The sequence below is a fragment of the Scomber scombrus genome, chromosome 18, assembly GCF_963691925.1.
Source record: "Scomber scombrus chromosome 18, fScoSco1.1, whole genome shotgun sequence".
Classification (NCBI taxonomy): domain Eukaryota; kingdom Metazoa; phylum Chordata; class Actinopteri; order Scombriformes; family Scombridae; genus Scomber; species Scomber scombrus.
In genome coordinates this window covers 22845517-22866566 of record NC_084987.1, presented here as the reverse complement: position 1 = coordinate 22866566, position 21050 = coordinate 22845517, and the positions used below count along the sequence as shown (strand labels likewise).

At 37.4% G+C, this 21050-nt stretch overlaps 3 protein-coding genes across 3 annotated transcripts; 1 reads left to right on the top strand and 2 right to left on the bottom strand.

Moving 5' to 3' along the window:
* Positions 1–281: 281 nt before the first annotated feature.
* On the bottom strand, positions 282–3228 carry tmem205 (transmembrane protein 205). The gene is made up of 4 exons (XM_062438791.1): positions 3118–3228; positions 2058–2173; positions 1786–1949; positions 282–1601 (listed from the first exon to the last, which is right to left on the bottom strand). Exons 2-4 carry the CDS (start codon positions 2155–2157, stop codon positions 1299–1301), a joined length of 567 nt encoding a protein of 188 aa, XP_062294775.1. The 5' UTR covers positions 2158–2173; positions 3118–3228; the 3' UTR covers positions 282–1298.
* Positions 2330–8657, top strand: elof1 (elongation factor 1). Its single transcript, XM_062438792.1, has 5 exons — positions 2330–2957; positions 5732–5878; positions 7091–7222; positions 7317–7387; positions 8133–8657. The coding sequence occupies exons 3-5, from the start codon at positions 7107–7109 to the stop codon at positions 8195–8197; spliced, it is 252 nt and encodes an 83-aa protein (XP_062294776.1). The 5' UTR covers positions 2330–2957; positions 5732–5878; positions 7091–7106; the 3' UTR covers positions 8198–8657.
* Positions 8658–9243: 586 nt separating this feature from the next.
* cnn1b (calponin 1, basic, smooth muscle, b) lies at positions 9244–19877 on the bottom strand. The gene is made up of 7 exons (XM_062438789.1): positions 19653–19877; positions 14837–14958; positions 14626–14692; positions 13127–13264; positions 12605–12721; positions 12108–12254; positions 9244–11082 (listed from the first exon to the last, which is right to left on the bottom strand). Exons 1-7 carry the CDS (start codon positions 19710–19712, stop codon positions 10837–10839), a joined length of 897 nt encoding a protein of 298 aa, XP_062294773.1. The 5' UTR covers positions 19713–19877; the 3' UTR covers positions 9244–10836.
* Positions 19878–21050: the final 1173 nt, after the last annotated feature.

Below are 21050 nucleotides of genomic sequence, written 5' to 3'. Positions count from 1 at the left end.
ATGGGTGGAGTTCCTCCCTCATCCTCTAGCTGGCCAGCAAAACTGCTCTCTGCATTCAAGGCTGGTGCTCTCAAAATCTGATGTGCGTCACTAGTAATTACATTAAAAACCTGCCAATTCCAAATCCAGGCCCAGTCTTTTGGCTCTGGGTTCACTCATCCATATCAGAGTAAAAACCATAGTGTAAGGATTAGGAGACAGTTTCTTTCTTTCTTTGTTGGAGAAGGAAAAAAAATACAGAAAGTATTGTAGTACCAAATGTGAAATGATAACACTGGTAGTATATGAACAATATGTTGTTTAATCTTCCAGTGTTAATTCAACAATGTTTGTGGAGTTTGACAAGAAAGTTTTCATATTTATTTTCTAAAGGGAGAAGGTTTCTGTGCTCACATTAAATCTCAGTTTCAAGTTGATTTTGTAACATAACAACTAGGTTGGAAGCCAATTGTGGTCCAATACGTAACTTACACAAATATTCTTTTGAGTTAAGTAGGAGACATCTTGTGTACAGCAGTTAAAATGTCCTAATGAGGGACAAAGAGTACTGTAGATGTGATTGAACTTCTAAATGTATGTACAAAAAAACAACATATTAGACATTGATTATTTTTAGGCAGTGGATTTTCATTTGTTTTAAAATATGCATGGAGGGGATATTTGTGATAAATTTCCATAATAAAATCAAAAACATGACATTTTGAATGAAATGCAGTAGCTGTTGTGAGCTCAGCATTGGAAATACAAACGTTCCTCTAAATACACCTGTGCCCAAACATCGCCCCCTGCTGGGGATGCAAGTTAACTGCTGACACAGGACCTGAGGTTTGTTGATTACATTTTACTAGGCATGTTTTTTGTTTTTTTAAAAAGACTGTTCTTCACAGGGTCATTTGAAATAACATGAAAAGTGATAAACAACTAAATGTATACAAAAATATGTAATACTTTGTGAGAGAGAATTAATTAGATGCTAACTGCCAGTACAAAAAGCACTTAATTGAGAGCCAGATAAAAGTGAAAAGCAATGATGAGTTTTTTGGGCACACTCACTCATAAGGAAACTTTAAGACAGCTGTAGCTTCATCAGTTATTACTAAAGTGATGCAAAATTCTGTGTAATTTAATGTACATAATGTCACTTACACTTATTTCTGGGCATATTCAACTCAAGCCCATAAATAGTATGCTGGCTCTCTTGACTCCTCACATCATATTTGCTATGACATATTTAATGCTGCAGCAGAAATGGATGGTGGGATACTTCTCATTAATTGAATTCTGAAACCTAATTTTCTCTAAATGGTGGATAAATTCAGAGCTGTGTAGATCAAATTAGTTGTGGTGCAGATGAACCCAATCAGGTTGCAAAGGTTGGACAACCCATGGTAGCAGCCAAACGTCCTCTTGAGTGCTTTGTACTTGGGGTCCTGCTCTTTAAGTTTGGCATAAGCCTCTTTCTGGCTGCCCAGGCCGATCTGGTTCCCCAGGCCATGCTCCTTCTCCACCTCCCTCATCTGGTACATCACCTCAGTGGCTGCTGGGCCAAACCACTGGGCGTTGAGACCAGCCATGATCAATGCCACAAAGTACAGAGCCATCTGCAGAGGAAGAGGAGAAACTTTAATGGAAAGTAACATGATGATGATATACTTGTAAATATAGTGCAATCACGATGAGTAAAGAGATCTAAATATGATCATTAGCACAGCAATATGTAATATATCCGGGCCACTGTTACTCTACACAGGTATAGTTTCTGTATATGTATGTGGGATGTTTGACCTGCAAACTTTCATGCCAGTCCAGCAGCTCTCTGGGGTGATACACAGCATACACAGCCAGGCTGACAAAGTTGCTGCCCAGCAGACAGTAGAAGTATACAGGGAAGAGTTTACTCTGCACCAGACCAAAGGTGTGCAGAGTTACCTGCTTCACCAATGCAAAACCTGCAGGCACAGACATGAGGGTCAAAATAAGGGGTCAGGGGTCAAATACAGCGTTGAAGCAGGAATGCATATTTCCAGCCATGATGACTTTTGTTGTGCGCCTCATACCTGCAATGAAGGAGACCCACATCTGCATGCCCCAGGAGAAAGAGAGCACCAGGAGGTGTAGCACTTTGATCAAGTTTGTGGGATCTCCCTCTGTTGCCATGGTGTTACTCTGCAAGCTACAGACAGACACAGTTAGCTACATGTGTTTTGTTGACATTGGATTTACAGCATTTAGGGTTCACATATACACATACACATATATGTAAAAATAGTAATAACTTCAAAATCAACAATATATTCTTGAAACAAGTGGTGACCCTTCACTACAACAAACTGAGTCTGCACATTTAATTAAGGTGACAAAAGATGGAAATGACCATAAAGCATTGTTATTACACCAGATTATAACATCATAAATGTCCATAAAATAAATGAACACCTGTTTAAAATGCTTAAATAAAAACTAAACATTATAACCTTCATTAAGGATTTATTGCAGGGCTGTTATATTATACTGTATTAGTTTTTTATAGGTGTACATAACTGGCAAGTGAGGTCATTTAGAATTTACATGAGGTAGAGCTATGTAAACAGAACCACTCACAGATATAGAGGATAAAATAATACATTATATTTATCCAAGTTATACAGCTGGGGACGTGTTAAACAGAAGGAATTCATGAAAACTAGCTTTGTTTATAAGCAATAGTCATAAAATTAACAGAGCATTAGTGTTAAAGAGTAAAGTCTACTATCTGTTCAACCTGGTGCTCAGCATGTGCAGCAGCCCTGATAAGAATGAGATAAGACTGAAGAGGCAAAGCACAGAAAATACATTTCTCAAGACACTCACAGTTATAACCTATAGAAGCATCACTGAGGCGACCACCTGTGAAAATGGAGTGATGAAAGCGAATAGAGGACAGAGAAGCAGTGAAACCTGAAGTCTGTCTGCTGCAGGTGAGACTTATTTCCAGCCTGGACCTGACATGCTAACAAGCTTTAGCCTCTGAGCTAAGAGAGTTACACAAGTGTTATCTGAGCTGCGCTGCTGTTTAAAGCAGTATTCATCTAAGACAAGAACATTTACTAACTGTACCTTACATACACTTGTACTTACCTGCGCTTTGCTTCCTTTAAGAAATGAGGCGAGTTAGGTACTACTGAATAAAGTCAGTATGTAAGTATCCAACAGAGACACTTCCTCTCTCATAATATTATGTCCACAAACCCCGCCCCTCGAGGCGGGACGGACCAATGAGACTCTTTGGATATAATATTTTACACTTAGAGCATTTAACATTTTCATCCATTCATTTAATCATGTGATGTTCTTTTTACAGTCCCTTTGTTAGTTGTAATTTTACTACCCAAATATGTTTCTGTGTGTTCTTTAGATGAACATTGTCATTCTGAAATATATTATAAAATGAGTAATTAATATAGTAAATACAATATTTTGTATTGGTTTTGTTTTTACAAACTTCTTACGTCATATTTATCCTATTTTTGTCTGAATTTGAGTGAATTGCTCATCTCATTTCAAAGAGTAATGAAACACCGCCCCCTGCTGCTCAAACTGCATCTCTTCCACTATTGAATGTGCTATGACGCACTTTATGTATGACACTGGTATACACTGTGGCTGTGTAATGGTGAAAAACGTACTCAGGTCCTTTACAGAAGTAAAAGTACACAGCAAAAAAAAAGTCATGCTTAAATACAAGTCCAAAAGTAAAGTAAAGTGATATTTATATAGGCCTATCACATTATTATATTGTTAATACTGATACAATGACTTCTAAGTAGCATTTTATTGTTTATTAGTTTTACTTTACTTTACTTTACTTTACTTTACTTTACTTTACTTTAATTTTCTTTATTTTACTTAAATGCAACCCTGGTTTACTCCAAAGGGTCACAAGATAAGTCAGAGGGGTCACGGCATGGTTAATTGGGTAGGAAACAATAACAAATTTATGATTTTGCTGAGTTTTCTCTAATCTTTGTGAAATATTTGATAATTTTACCTGTTTGGGCCTCAAACTGTTGTTCAAATGAAATGATCAGAGAAGTGTTAGAGGGAAAACATCTCTTTCAACAACTCATAAACATCTGAAACATGACCAGGAGCCCCAACACTGCTTTGTTGTACAGGCCAACAAACAGAAAAAGGTTGGGAACCCATCATTTATTCTTTAGCAATGCAGTGTAATTTATAAACTCATATGGTTTCTAGTATCTTAAAATTGCTCTTAAATACAGTAAATGTACTGGGTTACTTTCCACCGCTGACAATAAGATACTTATGTATTTGTCCATATACCTAATTAGTATATGAATTGAATTATCTAAATGTATTGACTGAATTGTAAGAAGAGCTGGCAGGTCTGGAGATAGAGACTCAGACTTTTTATTAGGCTTTCATTTCATTTCATAGTATTATTATCTTAGTTGACTTCAGTATCAGGAAGCACAGAGAAACAGAGTGAGAGGAGGATGCCCCAGAGGTCTTTCTCTGGATGTTTCTCTGTCACAGGAAGTCCTGATTTATCTTTATTTTTAACTTCAGACCTCAGAAGTTTTAACCCATGAAAGTCTTTGATAGAACCACCTTGTGAAACACTGACACTCATCTCTCATCTATTTTTCATCTATTCCTGTGGCTTTATGACACAGCAGGATCCTCACATGTATACGCAGACTTATTCTCTTTTTTTGACAGCACTTTTAACTGCAGTTGGTTTGACTTTTTTAAATCATTGTTTGGAAGAAACTTTGTAACAATGGGATCCTCAGCAGCAAACGGACATTTCACATTGTTGCCTCAACAGCTTATTAAAATTGATATGGGATCAATGGTGGAAAGTAATAAGTGAGTTGGCATCTTATCAACATTATTGAATTATAAGCTTTGGATATGGTGGGTCAACTTTTTTGGGCTGGGCCAGATGTGGAAACATCTTTAATAACTTAGAGTTTAGAATTACACCTATTTATGTGGGTATTGATCATGAGAATTTATCAAATTCACTTATAATGCAGCAAACAACACTCTGCTACCTCAGCTGGGTAATACTAAGAGGATCTAGATTCCAAATGTGATTTTCTACAGTAAACCCAACCTCTCTGAAACAAAGCACTGGTTGGGAACTTACTTGCCAGTACAGAGCACAAGGGTTTTGCCAATATTTATGGTTACAGACAAGCCGGAAGTCAGAAAATGACCTCACGGTTAACGGTTAGGTTTGGCTGCATCCCTGTCATCAAATAATAGAACCTGTGGAAACAAATAAACTGGAGGGATCTTTAATCACTGGTGTTATTTTGGTGTCAATGTCCCTGATGATCAGTCTACATCAGCAGTTTCTCTTTAGCACCCAAACCATTACCTGAAATAGAGAGGAGGGTTTTTGATCACAGGTTTCTGTCATTTTGGTTTGTTTCTGAAACTTTTATGGGCACAAAAATGAATGATATTGCTGATGAACTAGTATGTGAAATATATCTATGCTGCACTTGATGATCTGAAAATCTGAGAATGTTGCATGTTTTTTTTTCTTTCTATCTATCTATCTATCTATCTATCTATCTATCTATCTATCTATCTATCTATCTATCTATCTATCTATCTATCTATCTATCTATCTATCTATCTATCTATCTATCTATCTATCTATCTATCTATCTATCTATCTATCTATCTAAACCCGACACTGCATTGGATACACGAGGCTGTCAGTCTCCGCTTTCTAACCAATCACAAACCGGACCAATTTCCACACTAACCAATCAGACGCGGTCCCGGAGAGACTCTGCATCCGGATCCAGTTGAATACGGAGAGCATCCTCCGCTGAACAAATCAGGTAAAAAGAGAAAGGTAAGACAACAGTTACGTCATTAATGGAAATAAAAAATACTGCAATACGATATAGATGAAACACGAACGACACCGCTGCATCATGCATTTACAATTATGTTTAAAACTATAGTTTTAACCTCAGTAAGTCTTTACCTAGATACTAGCAGTTGTTAGCAAGTTAGCTTGCTCATGAAACGTTAGCTTTTTCCGATCTTGTGTGGCGTCAGTTGAGCTGTTTGGAGGAAATTACAGAAAATAAGGCTGTAATGAAACATCATTGAGATTTTTCTATGACGTTAAATGATATCCATAAAGTTAAAATAATTATGAACGTACCTGCCTTTGGGCCAGGTGAACAGTGATTAAAGTGAGTCATCACTGATGCATAATGTGTTCATTATTGTTTTCTGTCTATGCATACAATATCATACCATACCATATCATACTATATCATATCATACCATATCATACTATATCATACCATATCATACCATACCATATCATATCATACTATATCATATCATACCATACCATACTATATCATACCATATCATACCATATCATATCATACTATATCATATCATACCATACCATACTATATCATATCATACTATATCATACCATATCATACTATATCATATCATACTATATCATACCATACCATACTACACCACAACATACCATATCATACTATATCATGCCATACCATACCATAATACACCATACCATATCATATCATACTATATCATGCCATACCATACTACACCACACCAAACCATATCATAGCATGATATAGTATGATATGGTATGGCATGGCATGATATAGTATGATTATCATACTATATCATGCCATACCATATCATACCATATCATGCCATACCATATCATACTATATCATGCCATACCATACCATATCATATCATACTATATCATTCCATACCATACCATATCATACTATATCATGCCATACCATACCATATCATATCATACTATATCATTCCATACCATACCATATCATACTATATCATGCCATACCATACCATATCATACCATAGGCACAGTAGATAAATTGACTGCGGCAGTAACTGAAATACTAGTCATTCATCAGTGTAATTTGGCATCTCTGTATAAAACTGCTTAAAAGGCAATGTGAAAGTGTTTGGTAATGTCGATAGCTGATGAAAGAGGAGGTAAAAAGTTAATGTTCAATTGTGTGTTTGTTTCCTGCAGAGATACCACATCACAAATGGGGCGCAGAAAGTCAAAAAGAAAGCCGCCTCCCAAGAAGAAAATGACGGGTAACCTGGACACTCAGTTCACGTGCCCATTTTGTAACCACGAAAAGTCCTGCGACGTCAAAATGTAAGTTCAGTTCTGTGTGACATCACCATACCTTAGAATTACAACATAATTCATTATGAACAATTTGACTAAAATAACTGTTTGGTTTTACCAGGGAACGAACCCGCAACACAGGAATTATATCATGTAGCGTTTGCTTGGAGGAGTTCCAGACACCCATAACCTGTATCCTTTTATGGTCATGTTTGACCAAATACTTTGAATTGCTATGTAGGAGTTTGGTTTTTAAAAAATCCTATTCACCTAGATATCTCAAAGTCTTGTGAACTGATTTCCATGAAATTTAAATTAGGGCATAAGCAACAAGAACAAGTCTTTGTTTTGGTTTTTGACCAGGAATATAATACACATAATGCATTACTTAATATTGCAAGATGGGGCTTTTTTGTGATTATTTTTTATATTTTCTCAACTACTACCATAAATTGAATGAAAAGAATTAGAGCTGCAACATTTAGTAATAAATCAACTGATGAGTTGCCAACTGTTAAATAAATTGACAACTATTTTGACCATTGATTTAATTTCAATCATCGTTTCATCATTTTGAGACATTTTTGAGGAACAAAAATCTAAATACTCTAGTTCCAGCTTCTCAAATGTCAATATTTTCTTGTTTGTTAAGTCCTCAAAGACAGTAAACTGAATATCATTGTGTGGACTGTTGATTGGGTCAACATTTTTTTACATTGTATGGACCAAACAACTAATCAATTAATCAAGAAAATAAGTGACAGTTTAATCAATTTTAAAAATAATCATTAGTTGCAGCCCTAAAGAGATTCATACATATGTTTATGCGACGGATATCTGTCACTATGTGTAGTTTAATCTATAAGAAGAAATCAAAAGGGACTGTGCGTCTCTTGTCTGTGTTCGTTTGAAATGTTCCTTTACTTTGTTTCATCAGATTTGTCTGAGCCAGTGGATGTTTACAGTGATTGGATTGATGCCTGTGAATCAGCCAATCAGTAGTCATGTTTCCCATCTTGTGACTCACCTTCTCTATAACCTCACCCACATTTCACGTAGGGCTGGGTATCATTACCTTTAAGGTATCGACCGAAATAAATCGATACCAAGTAGTATCAAAATGTCTCTCGTCAAACGATACCTGAAATCCATCCTTTTTGCACCCTGAGCTAGAAAAAATATGACTATTTTTATGGACTTACTCACAGCCAATCAACACATACAGTCTTTGATTGATAAATATTAATAATTTTAAGACTTCCAAAATGCATTTGTGTAAAAATCCAATCATTTACATGTGAAGGAGTGGTGGTATTTTGTACAATTTAACACTTCTATTCACATGATGGGTATCGAATGAAGTACTAGTATCAGTAGTAGTATCAGAATCACTTTAAGGGTACTCGGATTGGTACTGGTATCGTAATTTTTTAAACAATACCCAGCCCTAAATCCACTGCTTCATTTGGTCCGGTGAATTACTTCCTGTTCACTCAGCACCATGTAGCAAAATCTTCACAAAGAGTTTTTCATGAAAGTGTGTGACGTGTTTAGTTTAGTTTAGCTACAATGCGGCTTGCTGAGCATGACGCGTCCCTCTGGCTGGACCAGAGCACTGCCAATGTCGTTTTAACTTGAATCCAAACCTGCCTGTATCAGTTCTTCTCAATGTTCTCATGTCTCATGTCAGTGATTAGCTCATGGTAAGTGTTTTTTTATTATTAGAACATGATGTTTGTTTTTGAACCAAACTGTCACACAATTAAGATAAAAAATGTAATACGATACTTCCACCAGCGTAAAATATTCCACTTATCATTGTGTTTTATGGATGAAGAAAATATGATCCTGTCTTTTTTTATATTTCAACCATGTCACTAATGCACTGAAAACTTTTTTGTTGGTTGCCATTATTTTTCAATCACTATATAATTAGTACTGTTAGGTTTTATCTTCTTTAATCATGTAATTTGTATTTACTCCAATCTTGTGTTCTTTTGTGTATTTCACGTCCTGTGTATTTTAAGGTAATGACAGTAAATCAGAAGTGTATTTTTTAAGTGTTTTTATTGCACAAATGTCATGTTTAGTGAAAGGCATATAGGAAAAAAAAAATCAAGAGGTTAGCAAAGATAGTATAGTATGAACAACGATGAAACACAGCCGACACATTAAAAGGTGAAATGTTACTCAACATTATTTCCATTCTGGATCTAACAGAGTGGTAATGATGATAAGTGAATGCACTGTTTAAAAAAATATCTATGTTCCTACATTTGATTGAATAAAAAGCAATGTTTAAACCTTTGATGGATTGAAAATACAGTAAATGTACATGTGCTTTTCTCCCCGCTATGAAGGTCTTACAACACTAGATGGCACACTGTCACAAATCATGGCAACATCCTTTTTAAATGGTATTAACACTTTTAAGAGCTAAAATCTGTAAGCTCATTTAGCACATTAACAGCAAATTCTGACAGCCTGTGCCTCATTTCATAATTCAAAGCCAATCTTAATGTTGTAACACTGTGGACACTCCTGCTTATAAGTTCTAATGTTGAATCCTATAACAGCTAGTGACACTTCTAATCTTACATTACATTCAAGACATTCGGTGGGTCATAACAGTATGATGTGGAAATTTCAAAAAGGGGGAATCTATATTTAGCATGATTCACATTGCACATGGGTCTTTTTAATACAGAGTGAAGGCAGGTAAGTAAGGTAAGTGCAAACGAAGCAACAGCGCTAAAGCCAAAGTTCACTGTAGACCTTTTACAAAAGGCAATGCAGTACAAAAACTACAGGTTTACCCTAATTTCAAATGGCGTCCTACAACTAAATATCAAAACACCTACATTTGCTCTTATAAGCTTTGTACCATTTCTGAAAGACCCCTCTACTTTTCCTTCAATGCACACAAGCCATGTTAATTCACCCTGTTAAACAGCGTCAAGGGTAATTTGGCAGGCTCATAAACACGACTATTTATCAGCGCAGGTGCTCGCAAAACAAAGCAATGTCTGCGTCGTCAGTCAGATGGCCCTAAGCTTCTGTTTCATCCTGCAGAAATGCCATCCTAAGAGCTTGCAGAGCTCCAATGTGGACGTGGACTCTGATCCAAACTGGGTTAAAGTTCAATAGCACCAACATGGTTAGTCGTTTCCTTTCAAGGAACTCTCAAATTCTGCTCCGTCAGTGTTCAAACTGCATTGGGAAGGTCAGGTGAGGCGAGGGGTTAAAAACAGTTACACATCTCTAATTACAATGCAAGTATAAAAAGAAGAGAAAAAAAATCTATAAATAGCAAAGGTCAAAAATCTCAACTTTGGGTGTTTGGGTATTTTTAGCAGTCTTAAAATTCATTGGAGCAAACATCTTTGCTGAGATACAGAGGTTGGTCACGAAGTAAAAATTTTGATGGAAGTTAAACACTTATTTCTTTTGCTCATGGAAAGACAAACAATTCTTAGGAGTACAAATATGCTTAGAAAAAGACGGGGAATCAAGACGGCGATGACGTCAGTCAGTGTTAAATAACAGTCTGGGAGTTTTGCTCGTCATGAAGACAGTTGCAGTTGGTTGTCTGAAGTTAAGCAAAGAGGAAGGGAGGGGGGGTGAGGCTGTCTGTGGTTTTCTTAGTCAGAGTACTGGTTGTAGCCGTCAAACTCAACCTCGCTCCCGTTGTTGAAGTAGGCCTCGGTGGGGTTGGTGCAGTACTTGGTGTCATAGACCTGGCGGGGCAGGCCGTAGGTGGTCATGCCCTGCTGGGAGGCCACTTTGTTAGTGCCCATCTGCAGAGAGATGGTGGAGGTGTCACAGTTCTCCAGCTCAAGCTTCTTATCAAAGATATGCCTCCTGGTTCCCGGAGCGGTCATACCAGTCTGTGGGAAAGAAAGCAAGATAAAGGCTTCTTGAAAAAACATTGTACAAGTAATATAATACTTCTCTATTCTATATTATTATAATTGTAAACAAATCCCAATAAAACACCAAATAGATCCAACTAACAAGTAGTATCCAAAGCCTGACATAGCTCTGTGTCATAGAGCAACAACACATAATGAGCCACACTGTTGCACTCAGTGACATTTTCCATCATTATAAATATGGGCACAGTTGGTTAAGTTATTTATGAGTTATATAAAAGTGGATATTTTTACAATATTGTTTTCATACAATTTAACGGTCAATGTTTAGGTTGGCATTTGTGCTACCCCTTGGAGAAGGCTGACATTTCAACCATTTAGCCATTACCTTTAGCTAAACATTGATAGTTAGCTAAAAGTTTCAATTTAAACCATTTATCATTACTGCGAGCCCATTCACCATGTATCATTACTATTAGCTAACTATTTCAAATGTTTTGCTATTACTTTTGGCTATTTCAACTGTTTAGCCATTACTCTTAGCTGTCTTTTCTGTTTTCTTGCTAACAGTTATGTGTTGTGACTTGTGACTGAGAGTGCATGTGACTGAATGCCTCAATATGTGGATATATACTTTTTTAAATTAAGTAGGCAATCTTTCCAAGTACCCCGCTGGTAAATGCTGTACACCTGGTTGGAAATCATTGTAGTAGAGCACTGAATGTATCTGCAGCTGAATATAGTCCCCAACAAATGTACTATTTACTCCTGTTTTAGTACATTTTGCAACCAACTACAATGCTAGACTGTTATAAGAAACAGAGAAAAACAGTTACGTCTTCAATATGAACCAATGTGACTAATGTATTAAGCATTCTGGCCTTTTTAAGGGGTCTCTTGACAATAAATGCAAGTACAGAATTTCTCCAGCCTTACCTACAATAATTATATCGTCTCCACTTTTCATACCAAATGAAATGTAATTCTAGGTAAAAGTGTATAATGAACGAATACAGGCATCATGTGAAGTCTCTACTCACCTGGCTGGCTCCCTTGTTGGTACCCATCTGTAGGCTGATAGTAGACTGGTCCAGTGGGTTGTCCATGCCTATCTTGGAGTCATACAGATGGCGTCGTGTGCCGTAAGAAGTCATGCCCTTTTGGCTGGCAAGCTTGTTGGTGCCCATCTAAAGACATTGCAAGAGTGGAGTGAGCATTTGCCAAATGAATGGAAATTTAAGATCACATCTGTGGTGCTAAATTTCCTGTTAATCTGCTTATATTCTACTCTACATGAATCATTCCTCCATCCACACATATATATCTTTGTTTGTATGAACTTCAAAAGAAGTGCAGCTGTCAGGAGATGCAAGAAAATATGTTTCTGTGGAGATTCATTCAGCATAAATCCAGCAGGGGGCACCACAACAACCTACTGGGAGATGTCTTAAAACCCGCAAAACCTCTCTGGACACAATGCTTCATGCAGGCATGGTCGTAAAGTAGATTACAGGTTTAAGCCTTCTGCTGTTCTGACCTGCAAGCCTATGATGTTGCGTCCCTCCCTGAGCTTCTCTGGAGCGAAGCGGCGCTGCTGTTTCTCAGCGTACTTCACTCCTAAGTCGTACTTGGAGTGGAAACCTTTGGACTTGGCCTTGGAGAGAGAAATGGCAGACACAGAAAGGAAAATGGTGGTAATAAGAGTGTATTTTTCATACCCACATTGTTTTTATTATTTATGATACTATACTGTTGCTGCATTGTAAACTTAGTCCATGGAACACAAAGCACTCACATAGATAGGCTGATATACACAGAATACCTAATATATCTAAAATATCACAATATAATGCACAGATATTGCAGTCATTGGTGTCTGTATGCTAAAATCAATCTAAACAGTTAGTCCAGTTGTTCATGATTGCACCTGATTTTGGAGTAGTTAGTGGTGAGTAAAGCACAAATATCAGACATTCCTACAACAGATGTTACATTAACCTTGTTTCTGTGTGTGTGTGTGTTTGTGTGTGTGTGTGTGTGTATGTGTAGTTGTCCTCACCATTCCAGCCAGAGCGATGAGCGTGGACTGGACCTGAGTGTGGTTGGTATTCTCAAACAGATCGTTGGCCTCAAAGATGTCATCAGGCCTCAGGCCGTACTCTGTGATTCCACGGACGAAATTCCCAATGTTTTCCAGCTGAGGAAGAAAGCGGAAAGAATGGAAAATGGGATAAGTTGACAGAGGAGCGTCTGTTTGATCTGTTGCATCCAGTCTGATTTGTTTGTGTTCATGGAATGCAACAGAATCAGCTGTTTTCTATCTTCTGATGTCATTATAGTTTTGTGTGGACACCTGAAAGAATAATGGGGATGCTAATACTTTCAAAGATATTCATTTATCAGTATTAATATGTAGACCTGTATTTTATCTGCGTTGCCCCTGTAATGTTTTACCTTCTTACCCTTAGATGTAAGTCAAGAAAGTCTCTATCTTTCTAATATTTTTCAGACAAACATATTTCAGCATAGTAAAAAACCTATTCCAGGTATTTCTCAAAAATCTTGTTTTTGATATCCTATCATTTATTTTTTGTTTGTTTACCTGTAAAGTTTTTGTATCATCATGACCAAACTCTCACTAAGTGGGCCAAATTTAGTATTTAATATTTTATTTCGCTTAATTGAGCTGTTTTACATACTGTTAACACATTTACAATTATATTAAAAAGAGTGTGTGAGCTGTTGTCCCTTAGCATACTCTTTTTAAAAAAAGCTAACATTATTGTAGTTGTCGTGGGTGTATTGACGTCACATAACTATGTAGATTTGTAGCTTAGCCACTTAGCTTAGTAACCAAGAAGCATATTTTAGACACATACAGTTAAATCTTGATAAATCTGCTAGTTTGATCATTTCTTTAACTGATGGTATACTGTTTATTTGTTTCTAAATTTTAGGCTGCCAACTCACAGTCATATATGCTGTTTGTCTATATGAATGTGCCATTTAATATTATCTATGAATTTAGCATTTCTTTAGATGCTGCTAGATATACAGTTGAAATGGTCTCAGAGATGCTGGATGAGGAATCAGTGATGGGGTTAGGCTAAGTATCTAATAAAAGTAAAAGTGACTTTTAAAATGTATTTAAAAAATTGAAAACAAATGTTAAATATGTCTTCTGTATTACATAATTAATTGGTGCAAATTTATGAAGCTATATAATTAACTTTAACGAAGCCTACTGATTCTAACACAGCTCTTTTTTGACCCACTTATCAAAGAGCGTAAATTCAGATGACCTACGTGTTCTTTGGAAAGATTTTTTAATGAACCCTTAAAAACCCTGTTTGCTTTGTCCAGTCCTGTAAAAGGCTAATGAAGCCGTGCTCTCATTTGATATGGCAGCAACTTTATGGAATGTAAATAGGCTCTCTGTGTTGTCAGTGCCAATACGACAGACTAACCAAGTTCCACATGCTCTGGAAAATGACCCTGACTTTGAGACTAGCAGGACAAATAAGGCGTCGTTCTTTCCGTGTGGAGCTGGTGCATTACCTGGTGCCAGTTTTGATTGGAGCGGTTGATCCTTCTCACAGAACCTGGCCGGAGAACATTAATGAGTCTATAAAGAGAGAGAAACACACTTATATTATAATCTCTATTAAAGAAAAAAGGCTTGAATCACGTATCATAGTGCAGATATTAATACGATGACGTTTCTGTGCTTCGGTGAGGGTGTTGACAGAAATCCTCCACCTCCACTTACTCGCACAACATGACTCCATCCTTCAGACTCTCCATAAAGCCATCCCCGATCTTCTTGCCAGTCACATCCTGGATCCACAGCCTCAGCTCTTCCTCCTTGTGGGCGTCGTACTTCCCTGCAAGCTGGGGAAAGAAGGGGGGGAGCAGAGGTCAGAGGTCAAACATAGGATCTAACTTTCACCAATTATTATGTTTTTGATTTTAACTCATTAAACTGTCCGTGACAAATAACTGGCAAGCATTTAGTACATCTACTGAATTTCACAATAAGGACAAAGGACCAATCAGGTATTGATGTACCCACCAAACTGCTCTCGGAACAAGTTTCAATATTATCCGGCAGAAAAAAAGAACTCCATTTTGGGATTATTCAAATTTAGTAATTGATTGATAATGTTTATTTTGCTGGTGAGTCATTTCCAAAAGGTTTCCTGGCAACAGATGTGCAACCTGTGTACTAATTAGGAATTTCCTTGCAAGAAAAGCTCCATTTAAACCTAGTTAAATATGCTTTTATGATTCATTATTAATTACACTAGCAGCTAATTAGAATGAAATCATTAGAAAATTGACTCTTGTGTTCAAATGCCATTTTTTTCTTTCTTTTCATGAAACTTCAGAGGAAATTAGAGTGGAAAAATACAGTGAAATTTGGTATAAAAGGAGTCGAATGTCACTTAAAATACTGTATATACAATAAACAAATCTTACAAAAAGTACATGCACACACACACACACACACACACACACACACACACAAAGAGATGTTTTTCAACTTCACTTTAATACAATGTTTCTCTCATGCCTAATTCAAGGTTTTCAGTGACTAAAATAACTCCTCTCATAAAGGGAAGGCATGCAATGACTGTACTGTCTTTGAAAGTCTTACTGTATAATAAAAAAATACTTTGAGATGAGGGGATATAAAAATAACAGGAGGAAGAATGAAAATGAAAAAGGCCTGTGGACATTCCTGCATGAAGAAACATACTGGCCTCCTTTGCGTCTCTCCATGTATTTCCTTATTGGCACAAACACATCGCCCTAATACTTTGAATTCTGGCATGGGGTTTAAGGCTGTTCCCCCCTCCTTCCTCCTACTCCCTGCACCCACACACACACACTCACACGCACACCCCTTGTCCCCTTTTCCTGAATGTTCTGCAGATAAGTCTTCACAGTCTGGGTTCAGCAGCCAACACAAACAAGTATTTCAAAGCAGCAGGGATAGCGTAGCTTCCAGTCCATCACACCAAACTTGGGAGAAACAGCTTTCCCAAAACACTCCTCCCTCTCCCTTGACTGTCCTGCTCTGCTTCTCCCATTGGCCGGGCTCATATTTCTCTCTTTCTCTTTCTCTCTCTCTCTCACTCTCTTTCTCTCTCTCACTCTCTCCCTCTGGGTTTTCCAGAATCTGCCCTTTTACAGTGAGTTGACTATTCAGGCAAACCACGTCTGATAAAGGCAGGCCAAGATCGACAGGTCCTGCTTCCAGGCGAGGTACTTCAGCTCAGAGTCGGATTTTTGTTGTGTTGTTCTCTTCGGGGGACGCAGGCAGAACTGCTTGTTTTTTCGGAGCTTTTAAAGACATTTTTGATTCACAAACATGAATCACATAAAGGAAAATAGCAGAATAACATATAGGAAGATAGGATGATATTGTTTTATGATGTAACTGACTGACGGACTATAGTGAAGGTGATGCTGGGTATCAAACAACTACCAGAATTGTGTCAAGAATCCAGCTGTGGAAGACTCAGATCTTTACTTAGATACTAATGCACTGAAGTACTATTACATCAGTTTAAAAATACGCCATTACACGCTTAAAGTCCTGCATTTAAAATACCACGTAAAGTATTTCAGTTTTATCAGCAAACGTGTACGTAAAGTATCAAAAAGTACTCGTTCTGCAGAGAAATGTACTATAAAATGACTGATGCATCAATGCATAAGCAGCATCTTGCTGTTGTACATGCTGAAGCTACAGTGTTTAAACTACATTATATACAGAACATGTTAGGGTTAGGGTTCGTTTAGTTTAGTGGTTGTCAACCTTTGGGTCGGACCCCCTCCGAAGGGTCACAATATAAATCGGAGGAGTTGTGAAATGATTAAAGCGAGAAGAAAGAAGACAACTAAACAAATTTGGACCTTTTTTTCATTTATTTAAGATTTATATTTTTGTTAAATATTTGACTTTATCTCTTTGGCCTCCAACAGATATTTCAATGAAGTCATCTGAGAAGTTTTGGAGGGGAGGGGGGGGGAAAGGCTCTTTTATGGAACTGCTAACAACTCTTTGAAATGGTCCCAAACAAGATAAACATGTCAGGAATCTCAGGTTTAATCTTTAACATTGTGTTGTACTTTATAAGTTGAACATATGTGCTTATGTTCAGTCTTGATAAGATAAGTAACAAGTAACAGCAGCTGTCAAATAGACTAAATGTAAAAAGTATATTTCCCTCTGAAATGTAGTGTAGAAGCATCATGAGATATAACGTGGTAACATCCAAATACAAGTAGCTCAAAATTGTACTTAAATAAAGTACATGAGTAAATGTGCTTTTCCACCAGTGCATGTGGTGTACTAAGAGTTGGCGCTGAATGTTGGGTTAAATTAAAAATTGATGTATGTTCAATTTTTTATCTTGAATCAGGGACTATTCACACACTACCTGATTTAAATAAGAATGTATCACTATAATTTTCACAGTGTTTTATTAAGTTATTGTGAGCTCGTGTTTAAAGATGTTTTAATTGATAAACTATTGTCAAATATTTCCGCTGACATGATTTCTTCTTCTCTTCCTGGTGTGTGAAATAGATCCTCTGTGTGAGGTGCTGGCAGAGCTATGTCTCCCCATCTATCAGACGACGCTGCTGCTGTCCACCTGTGTTCTGTCAGTTCACTGTTTTGTCGTTCTTGACTCCGATGTAAACTGTTTAGAGTAAGGACACTTTCTCAAGTTCCAAGTCAGAGCCCGGTCACTCCTTAAAAGGCCATTAGATTATGCTGATGTACCTGTCAGTCTCTCTGCCGCATCTCTGCTCCTCTGTGATGTCACGCTGCAGGAACTTCATGACCTCCAGAAGCCCTCCTACTCAGCTGTTTACTACCTCCAAACTTTAATCCCCCCCACCTTCTCTCCCCTGACTTTGTGAGAATAATCCACCAACCAAAATACAAAAATGGCCTCAAAATATCATCCACACTATCATCTCAAAACCTCCATTCCTGACTGTGACCCTGCTGTAGATGAATAACAGCAATGAGAGGAATGCAGGGTTTCATAGCGCGCCGTGCACCTCTGTGTGAGATTAAAGCACCGATGAGAGATGGCACCATTCGGGGAAGAGGCAGCTCCAGCTACAGGACAATGATGACGATGATCTGGGTGCTGGAATAGTCACAGGCTGACCTTTCTCATCCTGAACACAGACTGTCAGCAGCTCTGACTCATCCCAACATACAGACTGTCATTCAGCAGCGGACTGGAACTGTAATAAAATTCAGATTAGAACTCGAAAGTTTGGTCACTTTCATCATTTAAGAATATGGGAGGGTGTGTGTATTTCTACGTTTATTGCTACTTACTGCTTCTACTTTGCTATAGAGAAATTTTGGACTTTTTTTTTTTTACACATAAATGCATCGTCATCTTACGAAATCTGATACATTTTTATATTATAATACCTTAAAAATAAAATAATGTATAAAATTAGCTCCAACTCGTCTCCTGGCAACATATTATACGGCTTACATGTTTAAATCAGCAAAAAGAATAACACAATATTATAATGTGCAATAACATAACATAACACTGACAGGTGCCAACTCTCATGTCTCAAGTACTTTCATTTATAGGTATTTTTATTCTTTTTATTGAAGTAGGATTTTGAATGCAGGTCTTTTACTTCTAATAGAGTATTATTACATTGTGGTACTACTACTTTTACCTTCTTTTAGGATCTAAATACTTCTTTTACCGCTGACCCCATGTTGCTCTTTTTCACTTTTCAAAACTCACAACCTACCTTTTAATTCATACTAATAATCTACGTCATGTCCCTTTAGTTTTACAAACCAATCATTCTTGACTCAGTAGCATCATTTTTACAACGAGCCCTAACTTTCACTGTGTGCTTTCTTTAAAAATACAAATACATCACTGAAACAATAACAACAGAATAACAGAGCACATGCAAAGTACACGTTGAACCTCCTCACCGTCGTGGCTGCACTCTCACAGACTAATAATGCTCTGACCCCTTCCTAATCACTCAGATTATTTGGCCAGTAAGACCTACTTTCAGCTCCAAAACAATCACCTCCCTCACTGTGTGATCTATTATCAGAAGGCAGGACTGTGTGACCAGAGCTGGTTCCCAAGCATACAACCTGGATTCAAAACTGGATCCAATTAAGATGTTAAAAAAAGACCTTGAGATAAGATTCATTACACTGTCTGGTAAAAGTTTGTGTTGTTTTTTATCTATGATGCAGCAGGTTTCATCCATCACCATCCTATATTCTCTCCATGCCAAGAGCTCAGATATGTTACAACCATTTAACCCACTTTATAGGATTTTATTTTGAAGGAGCACCAGCTTTGTGTTTAGTTATAACTTAATAATAAAAATATTCAGTCACAATGGGATTACTAGAGAGATTATAGTATCCATAGTCATGCAGGGGCCCCCTCCTCGACCCTTGTGGGACCCCTGACCCCACTTCAGGAGCCAATACACCAATAACAACATACCTAGATCCTAAACAAACTTCAAAATAATGTGGAAAAAGGAGAACCTACCTTACTCTTGACCTCTGCAGACAGTCCGAAGGCCGGGCCGCTCCTGAAATGTGTTGTCATTCTGTTGTTTTTGTCTATATACAGTGAGAGTAGAGAGGGGGAGCTTTAAAAATGGAGCAGCAGGTTTTCAGCTCTTAGTCCGGAGCACAGGGGAAGCACGCAAGCACAAAAGTCCCGAACAAATCCGCTGGTATCTCCTTTTATTCTTCGCTAGTCGTGCTCGGACCTGCTGGTGAGGCGTTTTGGGCAACTTTCCGACACTTTTCTGAATCTTTTTTAAACTCTTACCATGTGTGTGCTCTGTGATTGGCTGCGGCCGCCGTCCAATCAGGGCGCAGCCTCCGCTGATCGGGGGGAGTGATGTCACCGCTCGGGTATTAGATTTAATCAGTGTCACTTTTTCCACCTTCGGGCAAAGTAATGGGGATGCTTTTTTTTACTCGCGTTCAGATGTACTTTGCGAAAAGTTATGTCATTTGTCAGACGCAGTGATCAGTCACAGCTTTACAATGCGTGTCAGCATCAGTAGCAAACATTTCCCTCCGTTTGATTCAACGGTGATGAATCATCAAGTAGGCTGTTACAGTAAAACTATACAAGCAACTGCACGTAGAAATAATACAGTGATGTCCTACAAATAAAGGCAGGTATTAAAACATGTGAAAAATATCAGATTTTAAAAGGACTGAGTATCATTAGTAGGCTATTTGATGTTGATAATACCATGTGTGTCATCCTGAATTAATGGGGGATGACTTGCTCTCCTTTTCTTTACTTTTCTTTTACAATCCTGTATAAATGTGTGTGGCTTTATATTTCTTTTTCATCTTTCTACTGTGTATCCCCCCCCCCCCCCCCCCCCCTGTATGCTTTCAATATATATTGCCACTCTATTTTTTTCTTTCATCTTTTTTGTTGTAATATTGTGGGTTTATATGTGTTGTTTTTTTCTGTGCTCATTGGTGACCCCAGGAAAAGTAGCTGTTGCCCAGCACAATGGTTAATGGGGATCCCAATAAATTAAACTAAACTTATGATATAGGTCAAAATATTAATTCAATAATACTAAAGCCCGACTGATATGTCAAGTCAACCAATATTATCGGCTGATATTGGCCTAACCCAGATATATTGTATATCGGCATCAGTGTTTGATCCATGAGATATGAGCCGATAAAAAAAAGAAAGATATATAGGCCACATTTTATATATATTTAATCATTTTTCTTAATTCAAGTTTAATATACACATATTAAATTACCAGTGAAGTTTACTGTTTTAGTGCACTGATGTCATATTTATAAAAAATTAAGTTTATTCTTAAACTGTTAAATATCATGGCCTCTATTGTATATATTAAGTGTTTGATAACCACATTTTTAAAAAAGTGTGTTTATG

Bases quoted from the DNA above. Each gene is read 5' to 3' on its own strand.
- tmem205 (XM_062438791.1), bottom strand. From the start codon at position 2,157: ATGGCAACAGAGGGAGATCCCACAAACTTGATCAAAGTGCTACACCTC. The intron at 1,950-2,057 runs GTATGAGGCGCA...CTGTGCCTGCAG, and splicing joins GTGGGTCTCCTTCATTGCAG to GTTTTGCATTGGTGAAGCAG. The intron at 1,602-1,785 runs GTCAAACATCCC...CTTCCTCTGCAG, and splicing joins ACTGGCATGAAAGTTTGCAG to ATGGCTCTGTACTTTGTGGC.
- elof1 (XM_062438792.1), top strand. From the start codon at position 7,107: ATGGGGCGCAGAAAGTCAAAAAGAAAGCCGCCTCCCAAGAAGAAAATG. The intron at 7,223-7,316 runs GTAAGTTCAGTT...TGGTTTTACCAG, and splicing joins AAGTCCTGCGACGTCAAAAT to GGAACGAACCCGCAACACAG. The intron at 7,388-8,132 runs GTATCCTTTTAT...TTGTTTCATCAG, and splicing joins GTTCCAGACACCCATAACCT to ATTTGTCTGAGCCAGTGGAT.
- cnn1b (XM_062438789.1), bottom strand. From the start codon at position 19,712: ATGACAACACATTTCAGGAGCGGCCCGGCCTTCGGACTGTCTGCAGAG. The intron at 13,265-14,625 runs GTAATGCACCAG...TTTCTTCCTCAG, and splicing joins CCAATCAAAACTGGCACCAG to CTGGAAAACATTGGGAATTT. The intron at 12,255-12,604 runs GTCAGAACAGCA...CAATGTCTTTAG, and splicing joins GCAACATCATAGGCTTGCAG to ATGGGCACCAACAAGCTTGC.